General features: G+C 48.0%; 1 protein-coding gene across 3 annotated transcripts in view; it reads left to right on the top strand.

Annotated features, from left to right (window-relative positions):
* Nucleotides 1-27,265, top strand: part of N (neurogenic locus Notch protein) — an 87,047-nt gene that overhangs the window by 45,991 nt on the left and 13,791 nt on the right. For 2 of the 3 annotated variants that reach the window (XM_075879270.1, XM_037413912.2), the window contains exons 3-11: nucleotides 9,591-9,868; nucleotides 10,819-11,014; nucleotides 11,106-11,239; nucleotides 11,317-12,012; nucleotides 20,577-20,804; nucleotides 21,893-22,240; nucleotides 22,623-23,354; nucleotides 23,535-23,763; nucleotides 26,721-26,922. In XM_075879270.1, coding sequence (XP_075735385.1) covers nucleotides 9,591-9,868; nucleotides 10,819-11,014; nucleotides 11,106-11,239; nucleotides 11,317-12,012; nucleotides 20,577-20,804; nucleotides 21,893-22,240; nucleotides 22,623-23,354; nucleotides 23,535-23,763; nucleotides 26,721-26,922 — 3,043 coding nt within the window. Of the gene's footprint in view, nucleotides 1-9,590; nucleotides 9,869-10,818; nucleotides 11,015-11,105; nucleotides 11,240-11,316; nucleotides 12,013-19,641; nucleotides 19,858-20,576; nucleotides 20,805-21,892; nucleotides 22,241-22,622; nucleotides 23,355-23,534; nucleotides 23,764-26,720; nucleotides 26,923-27,265 lie in introns of those variants that run through there. The other variant, XM_075879271.1, reaches the window with a different exon arrangement.

The raw sequence follows: 27,265 nt of genomic DNA, 5'->3' as shown, positions 1-27,265 counted from the left end.
GTTGTGTTGGGCCTCGCCACCACGAAGCACACCACGGAGAGTGATCTGGGGGCAGCGACTATCTTGTCGATTTTCGAGCCGTACTGCACGTTGCGTGCGCGCCCGGAGATTGCAATCGGAAAGTGATCAGCCGAGCGCTCTTCCGCGCACGACGAAGCACACCTGAAGATGCGCCCCAGGGATGGCGAAGCACGAAACGGCCGCCCCCCTCGACTCGGTGGGCATGCTTCGAGCCTGGCATCATCTCTGTGCATGACGTGGGCAGCAGCGAGCTCGACGCGAGCCGGAGCTGCGCCAAGGCCGCCGCCTTGCCAGTTATACATGTGTTCCCTCTCCCTCCACAGCCGTGCCGCCCGGTGGCCAAGAGGAGGCAGCGGCCGCCCGAAGGCCTGTCATTAGCTTCGCCCGCAGCGGCCTCCCGGTCATGTTCATTTGCTGGAGGATGCTGGCATCTTTACGGCTCCCGGTTAGTTAGCCGCCGGCATGCGAGTGCTGCTGGAATGCGCCTCCCCTGGGCCCTGCCCCTGCGGCCAAGCCACCGTTCCCCCTCGGCTGTTTTTCGATGCTGACCCATGCCACTCCTCGTTCGGTAGATGCGTGCTCAGTGGAGCGCGGTAGCGCCAAGATGGCGCTCGACGGGATTTGGCGATGCATGCCGCCTCGGCGCCGCGAAATTGCAGTGCCTGATCGGGGCCGCATGACGCGGTGCGCGGGCCCGATTCAGTGCACTCTATGAAGCTTCCTGTGATGCTCGAAGCTTTCATACACATGGCTGCGCCAGCGGCAAGTGAGCGTACAACCTGTGCCGTTATGGCGAAGACCTCTTGTCGCCTAGCATACATTAGGATGCTGCTAGCCTCGCATGGGCTTCGTACCTTGCTAACAGAAAGGGTGAGAGGGCACCTTTATTTTTTTGTAAAAGGCTAACCCGTAACTATGAGGATGAATGCACCTTGGCATATATACGCCTTTATATTACTGGTACGACGCATATGCCGTGTCAAGGCTCCCAATACAAACGACGTTAAAGAAGAACAAAAGCATTGAGGATGGCCTGCATCGTCTTCCTTATACCTCATGCGCGTAGCCGGGGAGAGGGGGATTTTTAAACTTTGCTTGCGTATATGTACATGCACACATACAAACGCACGTTTGACCCCCCCGTAAAGCTACGCTCCTGTTTCACCCGTTCCTCTATGTAGCGGTGCTTCATTTCGGACTGTCGCATATTACTTCTGTCCATGGCCGAAACGCCGCTGCTAGCGTTCGCTTCAAGTCGAACGTTGCTCTTCATACGTCGCACGCAAGGCATACGCCAAAATGTGCCTCCGGGAATGCTTGCTCTTCACTCAAGACAAGAAGACAAGCTCTTGTTCCCAGCGCTTTGTGCGCTACCAGTGGGAGCGGAGTGTTCGGGACTCGCAAATGGCCCTTCGACTGCCATCCCACGCGTTCCCGTCCGAACGCTGCTCACTTTCCACCCACTTCAAAAAATAAAAATAAAAATGCAGAAAAGGGCCCCCAGCACAAAGAAAGCCGCCCGCTTTCCGCCTTCCTGATTGCCTCTCGTCGCCTCCCACCTTATGACTCGTTTCTCGCCGAAGAAATTGTCTCTCTCTTTGAAATTTATCGGTGGCAGCGTTCGTGAAAGTTCAGGGACGCTCTTTGTTTTGACTGCGGGGCATTCGGTGGCACTGAGCTGGTGTTTTTGTCAGTTGCTTCGCGACCTCCTTCGTGCGTGTCGTGAGTCAGGACGGTGTCTTCAAAGGTACTTAACGCGAACGCGATGCCCCTCTCGGACACTTTTTCTCTCGCTCTTTGTGGGCAGCAAACGTGGCAGCGGTATGCAAAGACAAGGGCTGCTGCAAATGTGCGATTTGACCGGCAGGGCGTGAAATTTCTCACGCTTCTCTTGCCACTTCGCCTTCTCCAGAGATGCTCGGCCGCGCAGGTTCCTGACTGTGCACTGCGTCTGTGCACAGTTCCCAAGCTTTTCGTCGCTTGCTTTGTCAGTAGCTGTCTTTCGTGCTGCCACCTTATTGTCTCCTAAAACAGAAGAGTGCGAGAAGCGTTCAACGCAGGTATCCCACACAGAAGGTCGCCTGCGAGACATCAGCCATTTTTTTTTTTCTCGTCGGTTGTCGCGATGCTCACAAAAGTAAGGGTCCGCACCAGAGCCCCAAGCAGACATGCACCGACGCGGTCACAAAGAGGTCATGCACGGGCAACGAACGCCCGCGGCCAGTACGCTGACGTGCGTGAGCCGTTTGAGTGACATCGATGTCGAGTGGCGGCTCCAACTGTTTCTGTTGTCTTTTCAACCCGTCTCTGCGTTCCCGTTGCCCTCATCGCCGATTGGTTGTGCCAGTCCCAGCTGCGACTAGAAATCGGAGTGTGGCTTTACAATCGCGCTGAGGAGGGCTCACTGCCCGCGTGATATAAAAAGATGCGGGCTTTGTGGTGGAGTAAACTTGCTGCCTGATGGCGAGTGTGGGGAGGGGAGAGAGAAATGCTGCAGCACCAAGCGCGCGTGCACGCTCTAAATTGGCGCTGAAAAATTGCGGCCACAGCGGTGTCCGCCTGCGAAATTGCAACGGCGCGACGCACGCAACATCGCTTCGCCGACAATAATGGGGATCCGGAGTGCGCGGGGCACACACACCGAGTCAGAAACCTAACGGAACAAACAAAAGCGCACAACGACAGAAGGCATTCCTTCCGTCAGGGCTGACAGATGGCGCAGAAGAAAGGGCAGCCAGATACGACGAAGCGTCTTTTGGCGGACGGTGACGGAGGGAGCTTCGCTCGTTTTATTATGCGCGCACAGACGAGGCGGGGGGGGGGGGGGAGAAAAAGGAGCGCTCTGGACGACTGGCGAAAGGGGGATGAGCAAAATGAAAAGGGACGCGGCCATCGCTGGGCGCGCCTCGGCGGCACCGTGCAGCTCAGGCCGGAATAAACGGTGCCGCCGCCGTGGAAGCAATCGAACGAGCAGGCAAGTCTGCTGGCCGCGTGGATTCGTCGACCTCGGCGAGCAGGGCAGCGGCGGCAAACATGCCTGGATGGGCGTCGCTCCTCTTCTGCGGCGAAGAACCCGTCCGACCGGTAGACCACACTCGCCTCGCTGTGCACGCCCTGGGACGGGCCTCAGCAGCCATAACTCGGGTCTGCCCTGTGCGAGGCCGCCGAGAGCATCGCGCTTTCAAATCTCTGCTCGCTCGCCATCAGAGCAGGCCTGCGCCTGAGCGCACGCTACTCGTGGCTCAGAAATAAACCGGTCTCCAAGGTTTCTTTAATTTACGTCCAAGGGGGGACAGCACACCGACTGTGTCGCCGCTGCCTTACACACATAGGCGGAGTACTATTCGAGTGAGCCATCAGCATGCTTCTCGAGTGGCACAGCGAGGCATGCCACTTGGTGAATTCGTATACCCATCCCTTGACCCCCGCCGGCCGGGTAACGCACGGCCGCGCCCTGGCCGGCGCGGTGAATGTTCGGGTGGGGCACGCGTTGGCAAGGTGTCCGCCTGCGAATAGCATGCACGCCCAGCAGGCGCGGTCGCCAGAGGCTCGGGCAGGAGATTCTTTAACGACCGACAGCCGTCGGTGGCCGAGAGCTTGGCGCGGTCATTGCGCACTCCAGGCAATGCTGTTCTTGCAATGTCCCCAAGCACCTTTCGCACAATAAGCCACGGGCTCATGCCGTGGCGAGATCAGGCCACTGAACTTGCTCGGCTATCACCTACAATTCATCTGTGAAGACCACTGAAAAAACATCTGCAGCTTGACGACAGCATGGTAACCTCGCTCGAAAGCAAGTCTCTCCATGGTGGCGTCTTCGATATCATCGGGGTCAAGAACGAATAGGGACCCGGATGGTGTTGCATGAGCGCGATACTGGATAGCGTTGCCGGCAAGGACGACTGGTCGCTTCTTCGACGACTTCAAGGCTGAGAGCCTGGCCGCATGGCTCGGGCGCCTGGTCGCATCTCGGCCGAGGACGCGCGGCGCGTGAGAGAATCGGCGCACGCTCAAGGCGGGTCACGAGGGCACATTGCGACCAGGTGACCATACGTCACGCGAACTGAAGCGCCCACTTACAGCAAGGATGCATGCAGTGGAAAATTATTCTTAATGCGTGGGAACAGCATTGGCTTGACAGGTAGATGAGAGGGCAGCAAAGGTCTCGCGGCCGATGCAATGACCGTATACTACAGATGAAAATGGAGCGACGCAGAACGTATAGTACATGCTTTGTGATGAAGCAGTGGAAGCGTCGAAAGAAACTTTGCCGTACGCAGCTGCCTTCCCAAGGGAATTTCTACACAGAGTGGCATTTGGGCACGCGCGTTCATTGCTTTTTTTTATAGCCACCTTTTTGAAGATAAGTTTTATGTGTAGCCGAGAAATATTCATGTAGCAGCACAGTGCTAGTGCACTGTCAGTCGTATACGAATAAGTGGGTGTAAAGACTGGCTCAAGCTACAGTGCGACAAGGACAGCCAGCGGTAGCGGTGTTCCAGCGTTTCGAAAAATTCAGAAGTATATGGGTGTTTGTTTCCGTTGGGCACCTGTTTTCGCTCCTCTCACACACACACACACACACACACACACACACACACACACACACACACACACACACACACACACACACACACACACACACACACACACACATAGAAGCGACAGATATGCGTGTTTTTCCTTTTCCGTCGGCTTAGAAAGGTTCAGAGTTCAAATGGCATTGAGTACGTTGGCTGTAATGGCAACGCGGGTACATCACAACACACCGAAGCACCACCGCCTTCGTTATGCCTTACATTAAATGTGATGTAGTCAAGCAGCGCGTTAGCACTTGCAGTTCGCCTGGCTAGCTTTTGTTGTGTCATGTATTGTACCATCGCCCAGGGCGGAATAGCGCTCTTGTAAGCGGGGAAGCAGCTCGTTTCCCGTCATTTTCAAAAGTGCACAGCTCTTGGCGGTAAGCCCGAGCATTTTCTTCGTCGAAAGAAACTGAACTCTCTTGAGTCGTTCGGATGTACCCCAGGAAAGAAAGGCGACCAGCTCCCCCGTCCTCTTCGCTCTGTCGGCGAGCACTCACTTCCCGGACGTGGGTGCTCCCCTCGACCGCTGTCGCCCGAGGGTAGCGGCTAGAAAGCGTTTCTTCCCGAGCATCCGCACTGCTCCCAAATTGTTTTCCTACACCCCAACCTTCCTCCCACTGCTCTACGTGGGGGCGCGGTGTCGACGAGCGCCTCGTTTCAGTGTGTGTGCACAGGCTCTGCGGGATTCCGGCGTTGCATTTTTCCCCCCTGTCCGCGCACCGAATAGGCAGCAATCTAGAGCCCCATTCATGGGACCCCAACGCCCGCAACTTGTACGCAGCATTGGCAGGCGGCTACCTTAAGTGGGGATGCTGTTCTTTCCGGGACAAGAATGTCGGCGTGCTACTTCGAGACATACACATTCACACCAGTTGCTGCATCTGCAAGCGCATATCGTTAAGCCTGTCTTTTATACTTCGAACATACAGCATTACTTCTTGCATTTCTTCTTCTTGAAAATAAACTACATTTAACACTGAGCATTGGCTGATAGTGTAGAGAAAGAAAGAGGGAAAGATGAACTTGGGCATTTAGTACGTGGCAAGGATATAGTTTACAGGTGCAGCTAATGCGCAGCTTCGTCGCTCAAGCGCTTAAGCTAACCCGTTTATACAGCGCCGTTGTGAGGAACGCAGATAACAGGCCTTCTGCTGTCCCCTTTTCACGCCCGACGTCGTCCGGTCAGCTCAGCAATGTTTTGAACCGAACAAGATGCCACAATCATGGCACGGTCATGGTTGCTTGAAACGCTGTGGTCCATCTTGGCCAATTAATTTGCCCAACTTTCTACTCTGTGGACCTACCGTATATCCGAAATATCAATAGTCGCTTACACTCGCGTGCACAGATAAAAAAAGAAGAAAACAAAACAAAAAAGCTCTCGCATCGGCCACGAAGAAGCGATGACGCCTAAGATCCAACTGCGCGCACCTGCTCTACGCACACTGACGTCGAAGCTTCGGCGAGCAAAAACAAATTGAATGGGTGGTGACACTCGATGACATTTCTTACGAGAAAGCGAGACACCTGCTGGCATCTTTCGCAATCACAGGAGATTGATGTGGAAGTGACGTCGTCTGTGCGACGAGGCTTACATGGGATATCAACAGCTTTGAAGTGCAGCTCAGCGTCGTTGCTTTCTTGTTTCTGAAAAAAGGTTCAGCATTACGCAACGCACGTGTGGATTTATCAACTACAAACTGATTCCAATGTACCAACATTACTTTTTCGTCAACAAGATATCCGCACGAAAATTTCCTCTTGGTCATCCGCCGTTTCATCCATCCACTTATTACTAGTGACCGTTTTTGTCAGTAGATAAGACGCTAGCGCAGTACCGTGTAGATGATGCGAGCTGCGCGAAGGGGCTACGTAGGTGTTGGTGCCAGTGTTGACTAGAAGACGCTTCTAGCCATAGAAGAGGTTGAAGTGTCTCAGTCTCAGAACCGATATTCCATTTGCGAAGCTAGGTTTAAATTTAACCACAGAAAATGTTCTAAGTTTTGGTGCCTCTGTTTTGGGAAATTGCCACAAAGATGCATTCGATGCGGTGTGTAATTTTATTCAAGACTCTAAACGTTTTGCAACATAAAGCCCACGTTAACAGATACTCAAAAAAACGGGTCAAAAAGTAATTTTCAATTCTGGATAATTCCGTGACATACCAAATTAATCGGGTTTGGCAAAACCAGCTGTCTGGTCGGCTCCCAAAATCAAGTTGTAGCTATTAGTGTCTACTTTGTTGTTGATTCTTTTTTCTCACTATCTAAATCTTTGGTTTCTTTCTTTTTTTTAACATACTGTCTTCACTATACAACCCCCGGCCCTTTTTTTTTCGTTGTAAGCAATAATGCAGTTATCGTCCATATGAGACTATATGTTCTCTTGGCCAATCCCCCAGAGTGGGTACGAGCCATGGATTAGAGGATACAAACAAACAAACAAAATAAGAACCGATTGTGTCGCACTTGCCTGAGGGCGTATGCAACTTCAACTGCAACTGTACGCGCATCAATATTTCAAGAAGCTCTTTTGCTCCTTGTCCTCCGGACCTGAAGTGAGTTATTCGAGTGGTTCACAGCTGTTGCATAAATGCCCAATCAGAACATTTTTAAGAGCAGCGCTGTTGCTCTGCTGGTATACAGTCACTGCTGAAAACCAGGAGCCATTGTTGCTTGCTATTGGCTGGCTGGCTTCGCTATTGACATGTGCTCGGATTAGGATAGACTGATATTTAGTTGCACAGAAATTCTAGAATACTGATTTCTTTTTGTCAGAAAGAGACCGAAGTGCGCGTGTTGCTTTCATCGCGGATCTCTCTCTTTCTGAAACGCACACACAAAGAAAGAGATTTTGTTGTAAGTGTGAATCGCCCATTGGTCGGGCCTCTCTCTCTCTCTCTTCGCTAATGGTATGCCCTACATTACGATTGGTTGACGTTTTCTCTTTAGAACGATTCTGGTGCACCAATCATACGAGTGCTCCTTGTTCTGACTACTTATAATCGTCTGGGCTTCTTCCACCATTTTACGCGCGCTCTAATCTCCCGATACACTTAACCGCAAGAACTGCTCGAATCAATCAACGCATCACAACTTGTACCTTGATTTAACCTATATAATGTAATGTAGGCCTTCTTTCAATTTGCGCTTTCATTTTTTAATAAAGGCTAAAATCAATGGCGCTGATAACTGCAAGTGACAGCGGATCGAGAGAGCGTGGCGGCTGGCCGAACGGCAGCTGCTAATAGACGTTTTTTCTCTACAGTTGTCTTTACCGGGGCTGCTACAGTAGCGCCTTTTCCTCGCCGTATTCACTCAAGCGACCCGCGCCTTTTCGAGGCAGCGGGGTGAGGTCTCCTCAGACGAAGACCGCGAAAGGGCAGTGCTGGGCCGCACGTGCCTCGAAGACGCCCGAGAACAACATGGTCGATTGGCCTCCGCTGCAGCAGCCCCCGTCACGGCTACCGGTGAACTGATCTAATCCCCTGGCAAATATCCATTTATTTTCGGGGATGGTCGAGGATTCCTGGCCGGATTAAGCAAGTGGCGCCGGGGGTCCCCCGCAGTGAGCTCGACGAGAAATCCGCCCTCCTTTCCCCACACCGCATCGTTACTCGGCAGACGCGCCACGACGGCAGCTGGGGGCCGCCCTGTCCGAGGCGACTTAGCGCTCGCTCGATCATCGAAACGAATATATATATATATATATATTTTTAGGCTCTGCACAAAGGACACCCAGTAGGCGCCACGAGTCCTTACCTAGCCGCTAGCCAGACGCTGATTAGTCAATCGTTGCGCGCCGTCTTCGCATTGCATAGTCGAAACAACCGACGTCGCGGCACACGAGCAACCAACCGGTTTCGTCGTGTTGCAGTACCAACTCAGGCGGCGTGAGCGCTAATAGTATTCACCTCAGTCTTATTACTGTTGTTAAAATCATCTATAAAATGACGGTCCACAATGCTGTACACGTCTGCTACCTGCTGTATGAACGCATTGTGGTTTGTCTTGTATGAAATATGGCGTTAGTAAAGCCGTCAGGTTCACTGCCAAATGAAGAAACAAGACAAGTCGGCAAAACTCGCGATAGTGATAAGTTTTGTTCACTGGCATGCAGCAACTCTCTGCAGTGTCGTGCACGCCGACGGAACCTTCGCTGCAGACAAAATAAGTAAAAGGAAAAGCGAAGCATCGGCGAGAGGTAAGCGGGGTCCAGTACCAAAGCGAACAACTCCGCCCGAGCCTTTTGAACTTGTCGGGCCCCTTCCCCCCACACATTCTCTCTCACCGGCCCGCTGCATCTATTGTGATTTTGCGAGCATCGCAAGGTCCCGCAGCCGACTTGCTGAGCGAAACGCGAGCATGAAAGCTGGGGTGGTGGCGGTTTATGGAATCGACATGGCGGTGACTTTCGCGGGGTTCGGTCCCCGTGGGTGCACAACCGTGGGCTCGTTGTTCGTGAGCCGACAAGGCATGCAGCGGGAGTCTGTTGATCGCGTCGCCGATGAACGGAAAAGCCCCCATTACGCTTTTCGTCCTTGCCAGTCGCCGCCGCCGCGAAACGTGCACAAATTCGCAGTGCTCAACAACTTGTCTATACTTAGGGGCGCTGGAAGCGTTGAGCATTGTCTGCAAACGCGACAGAAATAATCTTCTGTCGAATCCGTAGGAGGGCAGTTGAGAACATTCCAAAAATCTCAATTCGGATTGCACCTTCTGTACGTGGCCACCTGAATACCATTTAGGAAAGAAGAAGGTCAGGGTACTTCCTAATTGCTTCGAGGTGAAATAAGCAGATCGAATTTTTCTCCCCGAGTGCAGGGCGGGAATGGCAAGGGCACCATGTCTGTTTGTCACGTTTCTCGCGGCATGTAGCGCCGTCGGTAGAAGTTGCCTGGCCATGCCACGTTCTTTGTAAGCACAAACAGCGAACTTAGTGGAAGCCCATGATATTAATCGATGCCACATTTCTCTTGTCTCGCAGCTGTCCTCCTCTCTACGTGGGCGAGTACTGCCAGCACGCCAATCCGTGCCACACCGGCGGCCCGGGTTTCCGCTGCCAGAACGGCGGTACGTGCAACGTGGAGATGAGTGTCACAAATGGACCCAAGTTCTCGTGTAGATGCCCCGTGGGCTATTCGGCTACCATGTGCGAGATCAAGGTGCCCAACGCCTGCGACTCGCAGCCCTGTCACAACGGGGCCACGTGCCAGCTGCTCACACTGCAGAACTACACTTGCGTGTGCGCCAACGGCTTCCGAGGTGAGTGGCGACAAAGTCGTCGTTAGAAAATAGCTTTACTAGGGAATGTCGCTAGAGGAAACGTTTTGAGAAAAGGCCTTCGTCGGGGCTGCTAAGAGAGGCAGCCGTTGACCTTGTGAATACAAGTCTTCAAGTCTCGACGTTGCCTTCAGCAAGACTACCTGTATAAAGATTTCTCATCACTTTTAAGCTTCCATCTTCTCCTAAACATAAAGGAACAACCAAATTTTGTGGATATAAGAACAAAATTTCCATTCCGTGTCAGGTACCTGTAAGTTTCAGTGTTGTCTTCAATCAAGAAACTGAACCGCCTAAAATTTCACATAACGAAGTTTTTTCTAAAATAAATGCGTCAAAAACTGACGGTTTCTTTCTAACTTTCAGGGATGCTGGTTTATCTTCGAGCGAGCTTTTACAAGTTTGCCATAAAACACATAGCTGCTCTTGTCACGACCATAGATTCATTTTGACGGACATCTATGCCGCGCTCACGCACGGAATCGGGCTCTTACCTACTGGATAGCATTAGAAGCAGTGCTGGTTTGAGGTCTCTGTAAATGCTCCCACAAGAAAACTATGTTGGTTGCCTTCGTTATTTAACTGTTTGTGCGACAGACGACACCGATCGTCTCCTGGTAATTTTCTTGCTCAGACATCTCGCGCAGTCACTGTGTTCGTTTCCCTGCCATCATCATATCGGCAGCCCCGTAATAGCTTGACGTGGCCGTCTGCTCTTGGCCCCCAACGACCGTACAATGGAAACTCCTTGCTCAATTCTATAACTCACGATATTTTTACTTCAACAAATGTTTTGCGGCACAATTTGGCCGGTTGTCAGGCCATTTAGGAAATTACATACAGCAAGTAATTGTGTACTGCACATCAGTGAGTCTGATCTAAGTGTGGACTGGACATCAGTGAATCTGATCTGGGCTTACCCGTTGATGCAGGCAAGTACTGCGACAAGGTCGACCACTGTGCCTCGCAGCCGTGTCTGAATTACGGTAGCTGTCAGTCCAAGGAGGACTCGTATTCGTGCATCTGTGCTCCGGGGTACAGCGGAGCCTCGTGCGCGGTCGACGTGGATGAGTGCCAGACGAGACCGTGTATGCATGGAACATGCCTCAACACCCAGGGTTCCTTCAGGTAGGTCTCGGTATGATGCGGCACGTGCGTTTGTGTAAAGCTTCCAGGAGGCACGGTTCTTAATTCTGCATGGTTTCTTTTCTTGTCGCAGTTGCGTTTGTGAAGCCGGGTACACAGGACAGTTTTGCGAATCTCAGTATATCCCGTGTGAGCCCAGTCCCTGCATGAATGGCGGAACGTGTCGGGCCATCGACTCGCTCAACTACCAGTGTTCCTGCCCTCCCGGTAAGAAGTCGCTCAATTAGAACACTATTCTCGTCGCGATACGGACCTCGCTTACAAGTTTTTTTTTTCTGGCGCAGGCTTCACAGGCACTAACTGCGAGACGAACGTGGACGACTGTCCGGGAAACCTGTGCCAGAACGGCGCCACCTGTCTGGACGGCGTCAACTCGTACACGTGCCACTGCCCGCCCACGTACACGGGGCCGTACTGCACCAAGGACGTGGATGAATGTGCTCTGCGGCCCAGCGTGTGCAAGAATGGCGCCACGTGTACCAACACAATAGGTGGCTACTCATGCATTTGTGTGAACGGCTGGACGGGCGCGGACTGCTCAGAAAACATCGACGATTGCGCTGTGGCTGCGTGCTTCAACGGTGCCACATGCCACGACCGAGTCGGCTCCTTCTACTGCCAGTGCGCCCCCGGCAAGACGGGACTGCTGTGTCATTTGGACGACGCGTGTGCCAGCAATCCGTGCCACGCGGGTGCCATCTGCGACACAAGCCCCATCGACGGCACGTACCTCTGTTCATGCCCCAACGGCTTCCAGGGCGTCGACTGCACAGAAGACGTGGACGAGTGCGCCCAGGGCTTCCCTTGTGAACACCAGGGTCTCTGCGTCAACACGCCTGGCTCGTTCCGTTGCAATTGCACCCGTGGTTTCGCCGGGCCCAGATGTGAGGTGAACATCAATGAATGCGACTCGAACCCCTGCCAGAACGAGGGCACCTGCCTGGACGAGCGCGGCGGCTTCCGCTGCGTCTGTATGCCCGGTGAGTACGCCCCAGGGTTGCGAGTGGCCTCTGTTGCTCGTGCTGCGAGTGCTTATGTCATCTACATCGGTCTCAGCAGGAACAGACCTTGTCCCTGCTCAGCCATTATGACGACGTCAGCATCTCATCTGGTGTTTGGACAGTGTTGATGTTTGCATTAGATATAGCGAGCAGCTAGCTTTCATGGAAAACAAAGCTCATGTAGTTTATATGGGCCAAGAGCGAACGATGGTAAGGGTCATGTATTCAGCTTCCAGACATGGAATGCTGGATACAGTGCCCTTGCCATCATTCACTTTTGGACGGCCCACACAAAATGATACCGTATATGTAGCCTAAAGCAAATACTATGCCTCGTTATGAATAAAAGGAAAACTTGCATATATGCTTGAACAACTGTCATTCACAGAAGCTGTTAACAACTTTGTTTGCTATCCTCGAGTCACAGAAAAAGCTAGTTCACTGCTGCTTTCGTAAAATACGTTGAGGTTCCTTTATAGGTAATGAAAGCAGAACGTGGACGCTTTCTCTTTAAAATGATATCGTGTGCATGTTGAAAAAATAATAAAAAGAACGTCTATAGTAATAATAATAATAATTATTCATTTATCTGACTGCCCAGGAACAACCATAAGGTCTTTGTGTAGGCGCAAGCAAAATAAAACAATAAAAATAAACAGTACAATACAGGTTGTCTTCAGAAAAGAAATTAAATAAAGAAACCGAAAATGCACAGACAAAAAGAAATCAATGCAAGATGGAAAGAATGAAAATAGAACATCATAATTAATAATAATAATAATAATAATAATAATAATAATAATAATGATAACTGCAGTTGGAGTATAGAAGATGGACTGGTGCAAAATTATTTCGTGGTACTTTTCTCTTCTGTTTGCAGCTGTAAACAGTTGCATGAATGTGAATAACTTACGGAAGGAGGCACTTCTGCTTGTAGTTGTTGATTTTCATTCGCCCTGGTTCAAAGATCTGCCTCACTCCTCGTTAGCTACTCTCCTTGCTCGGTGTCTGCGTTTTTTCTTTGTAGGAGGATGATTCGTGAAAATGACTGAAAATAAAACTTCTCGCAAGCCTAGAAATCGGTAGTACTGAGTGGTTTGAAATTATCCATATTCATCATAACCACATGAGGTTTCGGCATGTAAATTTCTGCGATTTATTTATTTACTTATTTCTGCCGCATCAATCATCAAGGTAATTGATTTATTGATATGTGGGGTTTAACGCCCCAAAACCACGATATGACTATGAGAGATGCCGTAGTGGAGGGCTTCGGAAAGTTCGACCTCCTGGGGTTCTTTAACGTGCATCCAAATCTGAGCACACGGGCCTACGGCATTTTTGCCTCCTCTGAAAATGCAGCCGCCGAAGCCGGGATTTGATCCCGCGACCTGCGGGTCAGTAGCCGAGCACCTCAGCCACTAGACTGCCGCGGCGGGGCAATCATGAAGGTGGGGACGGCGGAATAGATGCTTCAACAGCTGCAGTAGTGTGCGAGGCGACTCACGTACGAAAATTTCATAGGCACACACCATAGGTAAAGCCAAACGGTGGCTTCGCCTATCGCGAGCACAAGTTCACAGCTGAGTGACTAAAAACCACGAAAGGTTTTTGTATATACGCAACGGCCCGGAAGGGAAGGTTCCGTTATTCGGCGAAGGCACCGGAGGCTGCGCCCTGTCAATCGGACCTCTTATAATGGTCGAACTCGGACGGCCAAGCTGGAAACGGGCCACGCCGTCTATTAGGTGGACGTAAATGAAGAAGGTTCAAGACGAGTATCGTGCGAGGGCTACTACCGACAGCTTGCCACCGAAGGCAGCACGCACTGCTTGAGGATGAGTCGATCAGCTGCGTAAGAACGGGTAAAAGAATGGCTACTTGGGCTGGTTGCTATCGCTGAAAGAAATATACATCATATCTGTCTTCCTTCTGAAACGTGCCCTGTACACTAAGGAAGTATAATTCTTTCAAAAAATAAAATAACGGGTGTCACCCTCTTCTGGATTACAAAAAACTGGCCTGAAGTACGTTGCAGATAAGGGGAGGCCGGACTGGCAGTTTTCTTCGACGGAGTGTAATGCAATGGAATCACACCAATACACACAGCAAGTGCAGAATTAGTACTCAAATGCATAACTTTACGCCTAAAAGCAAGCGTCCGAGACGTCCCGCGCAGCTAACGTGTGATTAAGGTAATTTCAAGGCACTGTTCAGGGACTTCGCCGTACAATAAAGCTGAATCCAAAAATTTTCTCACCGTACTCTTTCCTTCATGAAACAAAAATCGTTTACACACTCTGATCATGAGACGCGTAAGAGATCGTCGACTTCAGAAGATAAGGGAACGCATGCACGCGTCGCGCCCTGTTCTGAGCGCGACACGCAGCCAGATACGGCCAAGCCTTACGCGCTAAACAAACGCGCACGTCGTAGATCCAGTAAAATTTTGGGAGCAAAACAGCGCGGACTACCGCACCGCAGCGTGAGCTCTCTCCCGAGTCGTTCCCAGAGCAGTCTTCCCACGTCGAGAGCACGCGAAGAAATAATCGTTCCTTCGCCACTTCGCGTCACTCTGCCTGAAGCCGCGGCGCAAATGCGATTACGGCGCGCCGACGCATGTGTATGAACACACTTGCCGAAGGAAAGAAAGAAAATAACAAAACAAAAAAAGATGCAAGCTCTTCTTTCAAGTCGAGTGCGCACGCTGTGAGAAAACGAGGAGCATCGGGAAAACTAGAAGACGCTGCGGCGCAGGGAGGACGTGAGAAAGGTACCGCCATAGTAGTACGGCCATGGGCAGTTCTTGCTCGCTGGCGCTGAAGCACCGCGGGCCACGGAGCGTACGCCCAGTCGCGCATGCGCATCATCACCTTGTAATTCCGGCGGTGCCGCTGCACGTGAGCGCAGTTCCACTGTACTGCCCACGTTGTCACCTGCTTAAAGGAAACTTGGACAGGCTGTGAATTCTGGCCCGAATCGCGTTTGCGTACGAACAGCTTTGTGAGCGCCCGTTCTGACCCAACCTCGCAGAGTTGTGCTTACGCAAGAACACTTCGTTCGAACGAACGCTGTCGTGCAGCCGGCTGAGCTCTTTCTGTGCTTGAAACCGCAACCTTGTTGAGCGCCGAAATCAGCATATCTAAGAAAGCGCTGCAGCTTGCTGGAGCTAATACGTCCTCCATGGTGGCTTAGCCGCTAAGTATGACGTCACTTTCTTAAGCATCAGGGTGCGCGTTCGATTTCCATCCACGGCGACCGCATTTCAATGGGGGTCAAATGCAGAAATCGCCTGCCCAGGTGGTAAATCCCAGGTGGTAAAAGGTAATCACCGCAGCCTGGAAATCATACTGGTTTATTCACGGAGAACCCCAGAAATCATTATTTCAATTCACAGATTCGCTTTTTTTGCCTGAAGTATTTAATGTCGTGTAAAAAGCATATGTAGCACAGGAGCTTATTCACTCAGTGTTGGAAAACTCGTGCAATCCAGCGCTCGTGCGTTGCGGTAGAAGCTGTCAAGTGTGCAGCTGCGTTCGTGCAAGTAACTTCTTTGCCACTTTGTCGCGAATGCGCTCAGGTTAACATCCGGATTTTCTGATATTTTATATATCAGGAATCGACGTGCTTATTAAAGTATTTTCTTACAAGTAACTTGCACGTGCTCAGCAGCCGGGCCCGTATTAACAAAAACGTCTCACGCTTAAAAAAAAAACGCCATAGAATATTTCAGACAATCACGATGTCGGATGTGTACGTGCGTACGGACTTACGATAGAAAAGTTTTGTGAACTCGGCCCCTAATTATTATTTTTTTCTTGGCGATCCGTTTCCCACCTGCCCCTGTCCACTGGTTAATATCCACTGGTCTCCATTCACTGGCACGTAGCAATAATATAAGCAGATCCATCGGTCCCAGTATGCGTTATGAAAACCACCAGGAGGAGTTCGGAGCAGGGGGCAAAAGTACGAACGCAATTTTAAACTCTTGACCTCGTATGCTGGAGGTTAATTGCGCACAGCAATTTTATGAGGAGATTGGTTCGTGTGTTTGCAGCATTGAAGGTACAGTAAAGAGCACATCGCTTGAGCTCACAGGCGCAGCCAAAGAAAGAGATGGAAGCACACGTGCATTCGTGTAGAGGGGTTGGACCCTTCCCGAAATGAAATCTTGGCTGCACCCCTACTTGAGCGGTAAGGCTTAATTATGATTATCCGATATATACCAATGAAAATAAGCACATGCCTTCACCGTGCATGGTCCTTGTTCTATAGTTCGTGCTGCGACTGAAGATGCAGGCGGACTGACTTGCGCACTTAGCTACCGTGCCTAGTCCAGACTGGCGCAAGAGAAAAAGATGGATCGCAATATCCACCAGCTTACCGGGAGGTCATATTTATTGCGATGCTGTTTGTTGGGGCCTAGTTAGGTTTTGTCAGAAATCAAGGACATCATACTGTTTGTTCTAAGAGGGTCAATATTCCTCCGAGGACGCCAGGACAGGTCAAATGAAAAAAAAAAAAGATCACTGACATCGTACCGAGGTATGGGAGCAAAATTATCATTCAACCTTGGTTTTTTTTTCGCTTAATGAGTCTCTTCATTAAATTAAAAAGCATGTAGGTTTTCAGAGACTGTTTCAGCAGGCTACAATGAGTCCAAGTGTTTGAGCCCCTTTAAGCTCGGAAAATATATTTAGCGCCAAAGGGCGAAGACATAAGGTAGACTGTGACAACACAATGCGCTAAATTCAGCAATTATATCCCCCGACAACAGTCCCCGATATGTTTGGGAGCCCTTATGTCTTCCGTCCGTTGGCGCTAAGTATGCTTGCCCAACATTCGGCAATGCTTAGCATTTAGCCTGCTATCGAGCGGCTGCAGCCAATGCACCGACCAGCTGCTTGCCTTCCACTGCCGCGACCACCGTGTAGCGCTGTCTTCGGCATAAACAAAATTTCTAATATATTGCAATCGACATGTGAGCGTTTATGACTGGTAAATACCGGAAACTACAGGCCCTGCGAGCGTGCATCTACAAGGTGGGGGGAGGGTTGCTCTAGTGTTCCCGAAGACGAAGGAAGCGGGCGGCGCAATCGTGAGTCGACAGAAAGCGAGCGGCGCCTCTCTTTGAAAAAGGCCCCGTGCACCTGGCCGAAGCTCCCGTGGGCATGGGAAAACGACGAGGGATCTGCACCTCCTCTCCGGGCGGCCTTTCATTCCTGCCAGAACCGACCGGAAGTGCCGGCACCACTGGCGGTAGCCTCCTCCTTCGGGCGCAGATGTCTCGCGCAAGAGGCCCCCGTGCACGGACCGCAGTGCAGATGTTTTCCGCGCTCCGTCGTAATTCATGACCTCGGGCCTGCATTGCGTTGGTCGCACCAACGTGGTCGGCACCGCATGACGGCATGGTGCGCTACGATCGAGGTGAACGACCACACGCGCGATCTTCGAGCACACTTTTCTCTGCCTATAAAGTACCAGATATGCCATTAGAAGCCTCTCAGTGTCAGTATTCCGTGATAGCCAGCGCAAAAACCATCAGCTTAGTTGAACTGAGTGTTCACGGGATGCAGCTAACGCACCGCAGAGCGAGTCAAGGTAACCGCTGACAAGCAATTGTCGAAGCAATCATGACGTACATTTCTATCGAGGGTACATTTTTTTATTATCTTGTTGGTTACTTGAACACCAAACGTCGGTACTGTTTAGGCGCGCCCTCAGTGAGGCAGCAACTAGAACCGTCTACATTGTGTTCCTTACGTGCATTGAAAAATCGGTTTCACTTGATTTCCCGTCTGATTTTCGAAAGGTAGCAAAACATTCTATGAGACCTATGCCTCGGCTGAGCTTTCTGGTCTGTTCAGTGTGTGCGGCACAAGCGGTCGGCCTAGTTTAATCACCGAGAAAAGTGAACGTTAGAGCAGCCAGTACGAATGTTGCGTGCCAAGAGCAGCCACTCAATACCGCGGCAGTAGCTTCGAAGAAAAATTGCACGCGCGCGAGATGCCCAAGAAAGAGAGGCACGGAACTGGTTTTTCGTTTTTGGACGGGGCCGCGGTGGTTGCTTGGCGCCGTTCTACCTGAGGCCGCCTTCTCCCTTTTTTTCTGCCGCGGCGCTCTCTCTCCATTGCTTCCTCGGTTATGTTACGCGGCGGCTGTGTGAAAAAGAAGAGGGTAAGGGTGTGCGGAGTGATCACGTGCGTGAGCAAGGGCAAAAGATGCGGAGGAGGAGAGTTGGGCGCAATGCTGAAGATGGATGCTGCGGCGGCAGTGTGCCTCCGAGCAGCGGCAGCAACTGGGCTGCGGCGTTCCCAGCCCCCAAGTGGGGCTGAGCGAGCAAGGCCCGCCGGGGAAAGACCACTCCCATGACCCTTGGCGGCGGCTGCTGTGTCTCTTCGATGGAGAGGAGGGACACTCTTGAGGAAAAAGAAGCGCATAACAAACAAGTCCGGCTCGATAATTTCCCGATTGAGGTGGATTAGAGCGCGCCGACCAACGCGTGTACACCGACTGCGGCGAGAGAGGTCTACTCTGAGCCAGCGCAACGGGGTAGCGTGTGTAAAAAACGCAAAGGTATCGGAGCGGTCCCGCCTATGCCTTTCCCTCGCAAGAAGCGAGTGAGAAAGTCTCGCGCAAGACAAGGAGGCCGCAGCGGCAAGCATTTTCGTGAGAATGGAGATGATGCTGATACGGGCACTTGCGTACGCGACCCGGCGTGAGACGGGCAGTCCAGCGTCCGACCACTCAAACACGTGGAGCCGTGGAACACTGGCTGAACCGCGTTTTAATACAGACACCTATTTCCTGTTTTCCCATGGTGGCTATTTCATTCATAACACGATCGCAGAAGAGGGGCTTGCAGTGTTGTGTCTAGTACACACCCGACTGATTCTTAATTAAAGATAAGATAATGCACCGCAAGCAAACTGGCAGTAGTGTTTAAATGTAATGTAAATGATATACTTATCACAAATAAAAGGTGCCACTAAATGACCCTTACCTACCTTTTGTCTTTATGATTGATAAGCACAACCATCATTTGAGTGCATTATCAACAATGAAAGAGTGTAGTTCCATGAAAAAAATGTATATACCACTTTGTCTCATCTCATATTTGAGAGCAAGCTCAATGTGTTTTCAGCGTACAAGAACTGGCACCATTGCGTTACGAATACTTGAGTTGTCATATTTGAAAAAATGATAAGCGGTCAAGCTCCTCATAATGCATTGAGCGTGATTTTACGAAATCACACTTCTTGCAGCGCACTTATGTTGATGTGATCTTTTTATGAACACTACTTGGGCCTTCGCGAACACAAACGTCAGGTTCTCTCTGAAAAACACACGACGACAGCTTGTTTTAAAAGACCACTGACAGCCAAATTATTGTTTGTGACTTTTATACTGGTCATCGATGGTCACGCAATAATATCTAAAGCATTTTAATGTAGCGCATAATCACTTGTAGCGTCGTTAATTTTCATCAATTTTGGCAAGACCTGAAAACACCCGCCGAAAAAAATATATATATATTTGTAGTAACTAGCGCCCCCAGATGACGGAGCGACATACTATCACGTGCACACGAACTTCCGCGGCGTTGAAAGTAGATGATAATGACACGATGTTTCAGCTGCGGTGTTGTGATGTGACATACCAAACAAGCTCTTGGAAGATAGGCCCCCGTCGTGTGCCGTCAGCAGAGTAGTTGGCGTACCGCAAATGTGTTTTTCGTAACATCAATACTTGTGGAACAAGCGAAACGCCGCAAGGTGTCACAGCAGCCACTCTAAAGAGTTATATTGATGACAATGTCGCAAGGTGCTGCCAACAGCGCCTGATGCATGCGCTTACTTTCAAACAGTATAAATGTTCAAGCCTGCATTCGCCACTGATACTTAGTCAGGGGTTTCTATGTATGCAGGAGAATGGAACAACACCAACATTTCAAGTTAAAAATTTTGGTATAAGGGGTAGATTAAATGTGTGGGCCCTTTACTGTGACGATGGGCCACACTGTATCTAGCCAAAAAATACATCTTTTTAGGAATATATCTAGTTTAGTTCTGTGAGAGCTGGCACACTAGCATTGAGAAGATGCTTTTGACTGACAAGCACATACATGTACAGGGCTGGTCAAAATTCCCCAGGCCACTATCCCATGTATTTCTATGGTAGCGTGGCTTAGGCACTTTTGAGCCCCCCCCCCCCCCCCCCTGCACTTGTACTTGCTTTAGGAAAACACCGGATATATGCTAATAAAATTGCCATACAGAAATTTCTCGCCACATTGTCACATGATTGTGAAGTTGTAGAAGGTGGCAGTCGGTGTGTTCAATATGATACTTTATTTATGTGAATTTGTATCTGGAAAAAGATTGACACTGAAAGTGCAACGATATTAGTGCAGACAGTCATTGGTCTTTGAATACTCTGTATTTCTGTATACTGTGTATTTCTGTAAATGGAAAACTCGACTATCGAAGCAAGTGTGGCTCTTCCTTTTAATAAGTATGTATGCACGTTGTGTTTGAATGCAGGCTACCGAGGGGTGCACTGTGAAGTGGACATAGATGAGTGCCTGCCGAACCCATGCCTGAATGGAGGAATATGCAGTGATCGCATTAATGGCTTTCAGTGCCTGTGCCCAGTAGGGTTCTCTGGCAAAAAATGTGAGACCAACGAAGATGACTGTTCCTCATTTCCATGTCGTAATGGAGGATCATGCCATGACGGAATCGCCAGCTACACCTGCCACTGCCCACCTGGTATGTTTCCTATTTTAGGCCAGCTTTTCAGCTTTAAAAGCAGTAATTTACTGTTTCTTTTGTTGTTTTTTTGTCAGTTGTCATCAAGTTTTAAGTGTTCCACAAAATTAATCCAGAGCTCAAAGGGTGCATGCTGACTGATACAGATGGTTATTGCCATTTTTATTAATTATAATGTCTTCAAATGCAATGAGCCCTCATTGAGCAATTGCTTATTTCATGTACTGAATGTGTACATGTCGCAAAGATTAAGGGCCACAGTTTTAATGGCTGTGAAGCAGCTTTCATGAGCCAGATATAGTGGTATGTGATTTTAACAACAAAAACTAACAGTAGAAACACCTACGAGCTATAGTGTGTGTATGATTGTATCACATTGTTGGTAAGCAATTATTGAGCAAGCAGTCTAACAATGTTGATGTGATTGCACTGAGCTGGTAGCACTGAAACTCATGCACTCATACACCTTTTGATGTGAAGATAGCATAAAAATGTGTCCAGAATGTTTCTTACATGAGCTTTTATTGAGATGAAAGCAAGGTTTATAAGGTTAGTGCACTCTACACTACTAGGTAGATGTGTTCACTGCAGACTCAAAATGTCATACAGGTTGTTGAATACTCTAGACTTTAGTTAATATTCTGTCTCTCGCATGACCCATACATGTTGTTAGTGTTCAGGGATAAAGTGGTCAGGTTCATAATCTAATGTGGCACTGACTGAGGGTAGTGATGTGATGACAGATGTTAGTGCAAATGAAGATACACAGTCAAGCTTATTTTTTTGCACAATTACTGAAAGTGCTCGGAACAGCCATATAATACTGCTGGTCATATCACAAACATGCAAAGATTCTTAAACTTAAACATATCACACTGTAAATATGCATGCACAAAATGCTGAATAGAATGAGTTAAGATGCAAGATTACTACAGCCCATGTTGGGAAGAGAACTTAGAGAGGTGCTCAGCCTTAACCCATGTCAAATATCTATAAGAAGTGCACACTGGCACTGGTTATTAACTAGAAAGAGGCACTGTATAGAAGCCATCTGAACATTATTAGACAGGTTTATTTATTTCTTGCAGGTTTTACTGGAAGTAATTGTGAAACAAATATGGATGACTGCCAATCCTCTCCATGCCATCATGGAGAGTGCATAGATGGCACAAACGCCTTCACGTGCAATTGCCACCCTGGATATACAGGCCTTCTCTGTCAGAACCAGATCAATGAGTGCTTGAGCAGCCCATGTCAGCATGGTGGCACTTGTGAAGACCTTGTCAATGGCTACCAGTGCCGTTGTCGTCGTGGTACATCTGGTCCAGACTGCCAATTCAATGTCAACGAATGCTTTTCCAACCCATGCCGAAATGGTGCAAAATGTGTGGATGGAATCGACTCTTATATTTGCGAGTGCCTTCCAGGATACACAGGTATGTACCATATAAAGATTGCATGTGTTTCTCTAACAGAAGAAAAAGAATAAATGTGTGCAGCATAGGACTGCAAGATAAGTTAAGAATGCCTATGTGCAAGATGGCTTCGAGTATCATTCTTTGTGTTCGTTTATAGTTTTCTGATACTCACTACTTGTATTTAGTGTTTAACTTTGTGCTGTACTCTGCTTTACATAAGATGCATCCACTGGTGCAGCATTAATTTTTCTAATAACATACTTGTCAACATATTTTAACCAAATATGCAGCTTAATGCATGAATCAGAATTTTGACAACCAACTTGATATACTTATAATGCCCATATGAGAGCTTACTACAGAAAGTAAGAGTGATGATTGATATTTTGTCTGTTTTCAGGTATTCATTGTGAAACAGACATCAATGAATGTGCCAGCAACCCCTGTGCAAATGGAGGTGTTTGCATTGATCTCATCAACGGCTTCAAGTGCAACTGCCCTCGTGGCTACTTTGATGCTCGGTGCCTGTCCAATGTGAACGAATGTGCAAGCAACCCATGCCAGCATGGTGGTACCTGTGAAGATGAAGTCAATCATTTTGTCTGTCACTGCCCTCCTGGCTATGGGGGCCATCGCTGTGAACAAGACATTGATGAGTGTCAGTCTAACCCATGCCAGCACGGAGGGAGCTGCCATGATGCACTGAATAATTACTCATGTGCCTGCATAGAAGGCTACTCTGGGCGCAACTGCGAAACCAACCTGGATGACTGCAGTCCGAACCCTTGTCGCAATGGAGGAAGTTGCATTGACTTAGTGGGCACATTCCGCTGCGTGTGTGAAGTGCCTTTCACTGGCCCAACATGCGAGGTTGAACTGAATCCCTGTTCACCAAACAAGTGCCGAAATGGGGCACAGTGTTCGCCATCTTCAAACTATCTAGATTTTGCCTGCTCTTGCAAGCTTGGTTTTACTGGCAGGCTTTGTGATGAGGACATTGATGAGTGCGCCGTGTCATCACCGTGCCGCAATGAAGCCACATGCATCAACACGAATGGCTCCTACGAATGTGCCTGCACCAAAGGATATGAAGGGAGGGATTGCCTGATCAACACTGATGACTGTGCATCCTGTGAGTTGTTTTCTAGTAAATTTGTCATTGTAGATGGCAATATAAGCTCAATTTATGCAAACAAATTATACTGATTAGCTAAAAAATTATTATTATTGTTCTTAATGTGGCTTTCTACAGGGCTACTGTAGTATGTTTTCTAACAGTTTTTGATACCTTTGCTACCTGCACTTTGAACAGATCCCTGCCAGAATGGAGGCACTTGTCTAGATGGAATAGGAGAGTACAACTGCCTTTGTGTGGACGGCTTTGGTGGCAAGCACTGTTCAGAAGACATCGATGAATGTGCCAGCAACCCTTGCCTCAATGGTGCTACATGCAATGACTACGTCAACAGCTATGCCTGTGCATGTCTGCCTGGCTTCAGTGGCACAAATTGTCAAACAAATGACCAAGACTGCACGTCAAGGTAAGCCTTTAATTCTCTCATATGCACTAGAGCGTATAAATGGGGTGCGAATTCTTTGAGCACAATTTATATTAAACCTGATTTATGCATCACTGTAAAATACAAATGTTGGTTGTTCTTAATATAAATTTAGTTGTTTAGGAGAAAAAGAAGGCTTTAAAAACACTTGATTTCTGCCACAATTGCACTATTAATCATGACAGCCTTTGATAAATGCCAGCTTCAATGCCACAAGTTCACAGAAAGGTTGACTAGGGCACGATTTAGTTCAAGAGATGCATACTGAGACTCGCTTACTCTTAGTGCTTTGAATACATATTTGTTTTGCTTGACTAACAACAGAGTGGCTTTTTAGACATAGGGCAGACACTTCACGTTTTGTGCTTGCATACTTGCTTCAGTCTCACTTCATAATTTTATGCAAAAATGTATGCATAAAACTAGCTGGCCCAATGACAAATTTTCCTTTTAGATTAGGTATTTAAAACTTTTCACATGCTTACATACTACTACTTCCAGCAGAAAGATTTTTCTGTGGGCATGAGTCTGAAGTTAACATATAAAGCTCTTAAGTTTCATTAGTAATAATGCTACCAGTTATAGAGTGCTATTTGCATAGGTATTCTGCATGCAAAATTCAGATATGGGCCAAGAATATATAGCTGTTCTGTAAACAAACAAACATTTTTGCTGCGTGCACTTGGTTGAGGATAGTACATACTTGGTTTAGGATGAGGATGGCACATACATTCACACTTTGTGGTTGTGATAAACCTCAACCAAATGTGTGTGGCAAAAATGTTCATTTGTACTTACAATAAGTGGTACCTGACCATAGTGTGTGTATATATAATTTAGGTTTCTTATAGAGAAAAAAAATCTTTTAATTAACATACTCTTAACAGCTACTGTGTGTGTATATTAATACCATAATTTTAAGCTTATCAAATTATATTTCATTAGCCTCTGCTCGGGGTGCTAAAGAGGTTTTGAAAAAAAAAAAATCATGATCAGAGAAACAAAAAGAAGTTCTAGCTTACATAATGTTCTGACAAAATTTAGTAATGCTTGTTTGATTCTTCTTCACACGAGCATGACTAACCAAATAATCTCAAACAAATAGAGAGAGAATGCACATCATTCAGAAGCCAACATTGAGAACCTGCTCGTTTTTGACATATCAACTAGATATGAAGGGTACCTGGACAGTCTGTGCTTATTTTGAAACATTGGCTTCAGAAGTAATCCAAATACTTGTTAATTTAACATCATTGAGTATTGTGCTTCAGATGAGAGCACTGGTAGACTAAAGTAGACTTTGCCCACATGTTTTTTTTTTTTAGTGGATAATATGTTAAGGCAATTGTTCGTTACGCCCACCTGTTACATGAAGGTTCAATTTATTGAATGTTGTGGGCTCATTACATCCTATTATTTTGAAATCATCAGCTATCTTCAGCTGAGCACTTATATGCCACTTATTTCTGAAAACATAATTTATTAAATAATGCCATATATATTTTGTACGCACTGCCACATAACTCAATAGCAATTAGATAATGACAGACTAATGAAAAGTACAGCACCGCAAAATCCCAAGCAAGAGCACCTGCCTGAGCAAGTGCCCCTTCCCTTTGTCGGACGATTTGAAATATGTACCAATAAACGAGCAAGCGCTCCCCTTCACTCCCACCATGTTTTCAACCTGTTCTGCACAACAGAATTTCGCAGCAGTGATTCCTAGGAACATAAGTTCAGAGAGTTTAGACATGTGCACGATTTCTTAGTGCTTTTACAGTGTGGTGCCTCGGGGCTGCATTCTGACTGGTAACATATTGTCGGAACATTTGAAGAATGCTCTTCCGCCTTTTCATCATCATGATCAGCCTGACTACGCCTACTGCATGGCTAAGGCCTCTCCCATGATCTGCTACTCAACCCGGTCTTGTGCTTTCTGCTGCCACATTATACGAATTTTTCATCTCATCAGCCCACCTAAGTTTCTATCTCCCCCTCGTGCATTTGCCTTCTCTGGGAATCCAGTCAGGTACCCTTAAGATGACGAGCGGTTATCCTGCCTACACGCTACGCACGTGCCTGGCGGATGCCCATTTCTTTTTGATTTCAACTATGATATCCTTAATACTGATTTTTTTCCTGACCCAGTGATAACACATAAAATTTCACACTATGACACTTATTACTTCAGTAAAAAATAGTAAATACATGCGTGTGCAATAAAACATTTTATTATAAGCACAGGTGTGCATTCTTCTTAGAGAATTTTCTACCACTATATTAAATTTTGGTTGGCGATCTAGCAAGGGGGAAGCCTTCAAATCTTGTTCGATTATCTTTTACCCTTGGGGTTGGGGGGCACTTGCTTGAGATACAAAGTAGATGGCTGGAAACATTCACAAGCTTGCAATAGGAGTTGCCCAAGTGAGCAAATGGCTTCAAAGTGCAGCTCTTTGTGATGAAACGTCATGCACATAATAATGCAGTGTGAAGAGAGGCTTGAAATTGCAAAATTAAATTCAGAATTGAGCTCGTAATATGTACTAATAGTGTCTGAGCTATGGTATTTGTTAAAGCTGTACAAGCTACAAGTTAATTTGATCTATTTAGACAGAGTAAGCAAAGCTTAGAAGCTATGATAGTGGGGGCTGCAGCTCAAAATTTTGTATTGTCACTTTGTCATAGGGTAGGGTAGCATGGTTTGGGGGGGGGGGGGGGGAGAGAAATGGCTGATGTGAATGAGGGGTTTAGACAATCGGGTATGCATTCATGCAGGCCAATTTCATCTAGCGTGCTGTTCATGTGAAACTTTAGTTATTAATTTTAAAAAATTCATTCAGAAAGGTAATCTGTAACGGAGCTTAAATTGACAAAATCTTACTGCACCTGAAGAATGGTACTGCCAAGAATATTTATGTACCTTGCTTTCTCTTGTGCAGTTCATGTATGAATGGTGGAACCTGTGTCGATGGTGTGAACAACTATACCTGCCAGTGCAGTCCAGGCTACACAGGCTCAAACTGCCAGTACCACATCAATGAATGCGACTCCCAGCCCTGTGCGCATGGAGCCACTTGTGTCAATCACATCGGATACCACACCTGTCACTGTCCCTTTGGCTACACAGGACCTCGTTGTGAGGTGGGTGATGACACGTCACTGTTTTCTTGAATTTCATGCTAAACGTGAACTACTGAGCTACAACATATTGGACTAATGTTTTTCAGTAGCCGAGACTGTTTTTGATTGTGTAAGTGACACACTGTAGTAGTAAGAGCTTGTGTACATTGTGTACAATAATGCCAGTTATTCTTCAGATAAATTGTTTGTTACTCTGGATATTATTCACTTTTATGGCATGCAGTTAATATATGAAAAACTTTGCCAACTCATTTACAGAGTATAATGAAGTGTTTTATTGGCTGGAGGAGAGTGCCGAATTTTGGCACTACTGTAGTGCAAAGGAAATATATTCTTTTATTAT

The sequence above is a fragment of the Rhipicephalus microplus genome, chromosome X (genome assembly GCF_043290135.1).
Source record: "Rhipicephalus microplus isolate Deutch F79 chromosome X, USDA_Rmic, whole genome shotgun sequence".
Taxonomy (NCBI): domain Eukaryota; kingdom Metazoa; phylum Arthropoda; class Arachnida; order Ixodida; family Ixodidae; genus Rhipicephalus; species Rhipicephalus microplus.
This window is presented reverse-complemented; position numbering and strand designations above follow the sequence as displayed.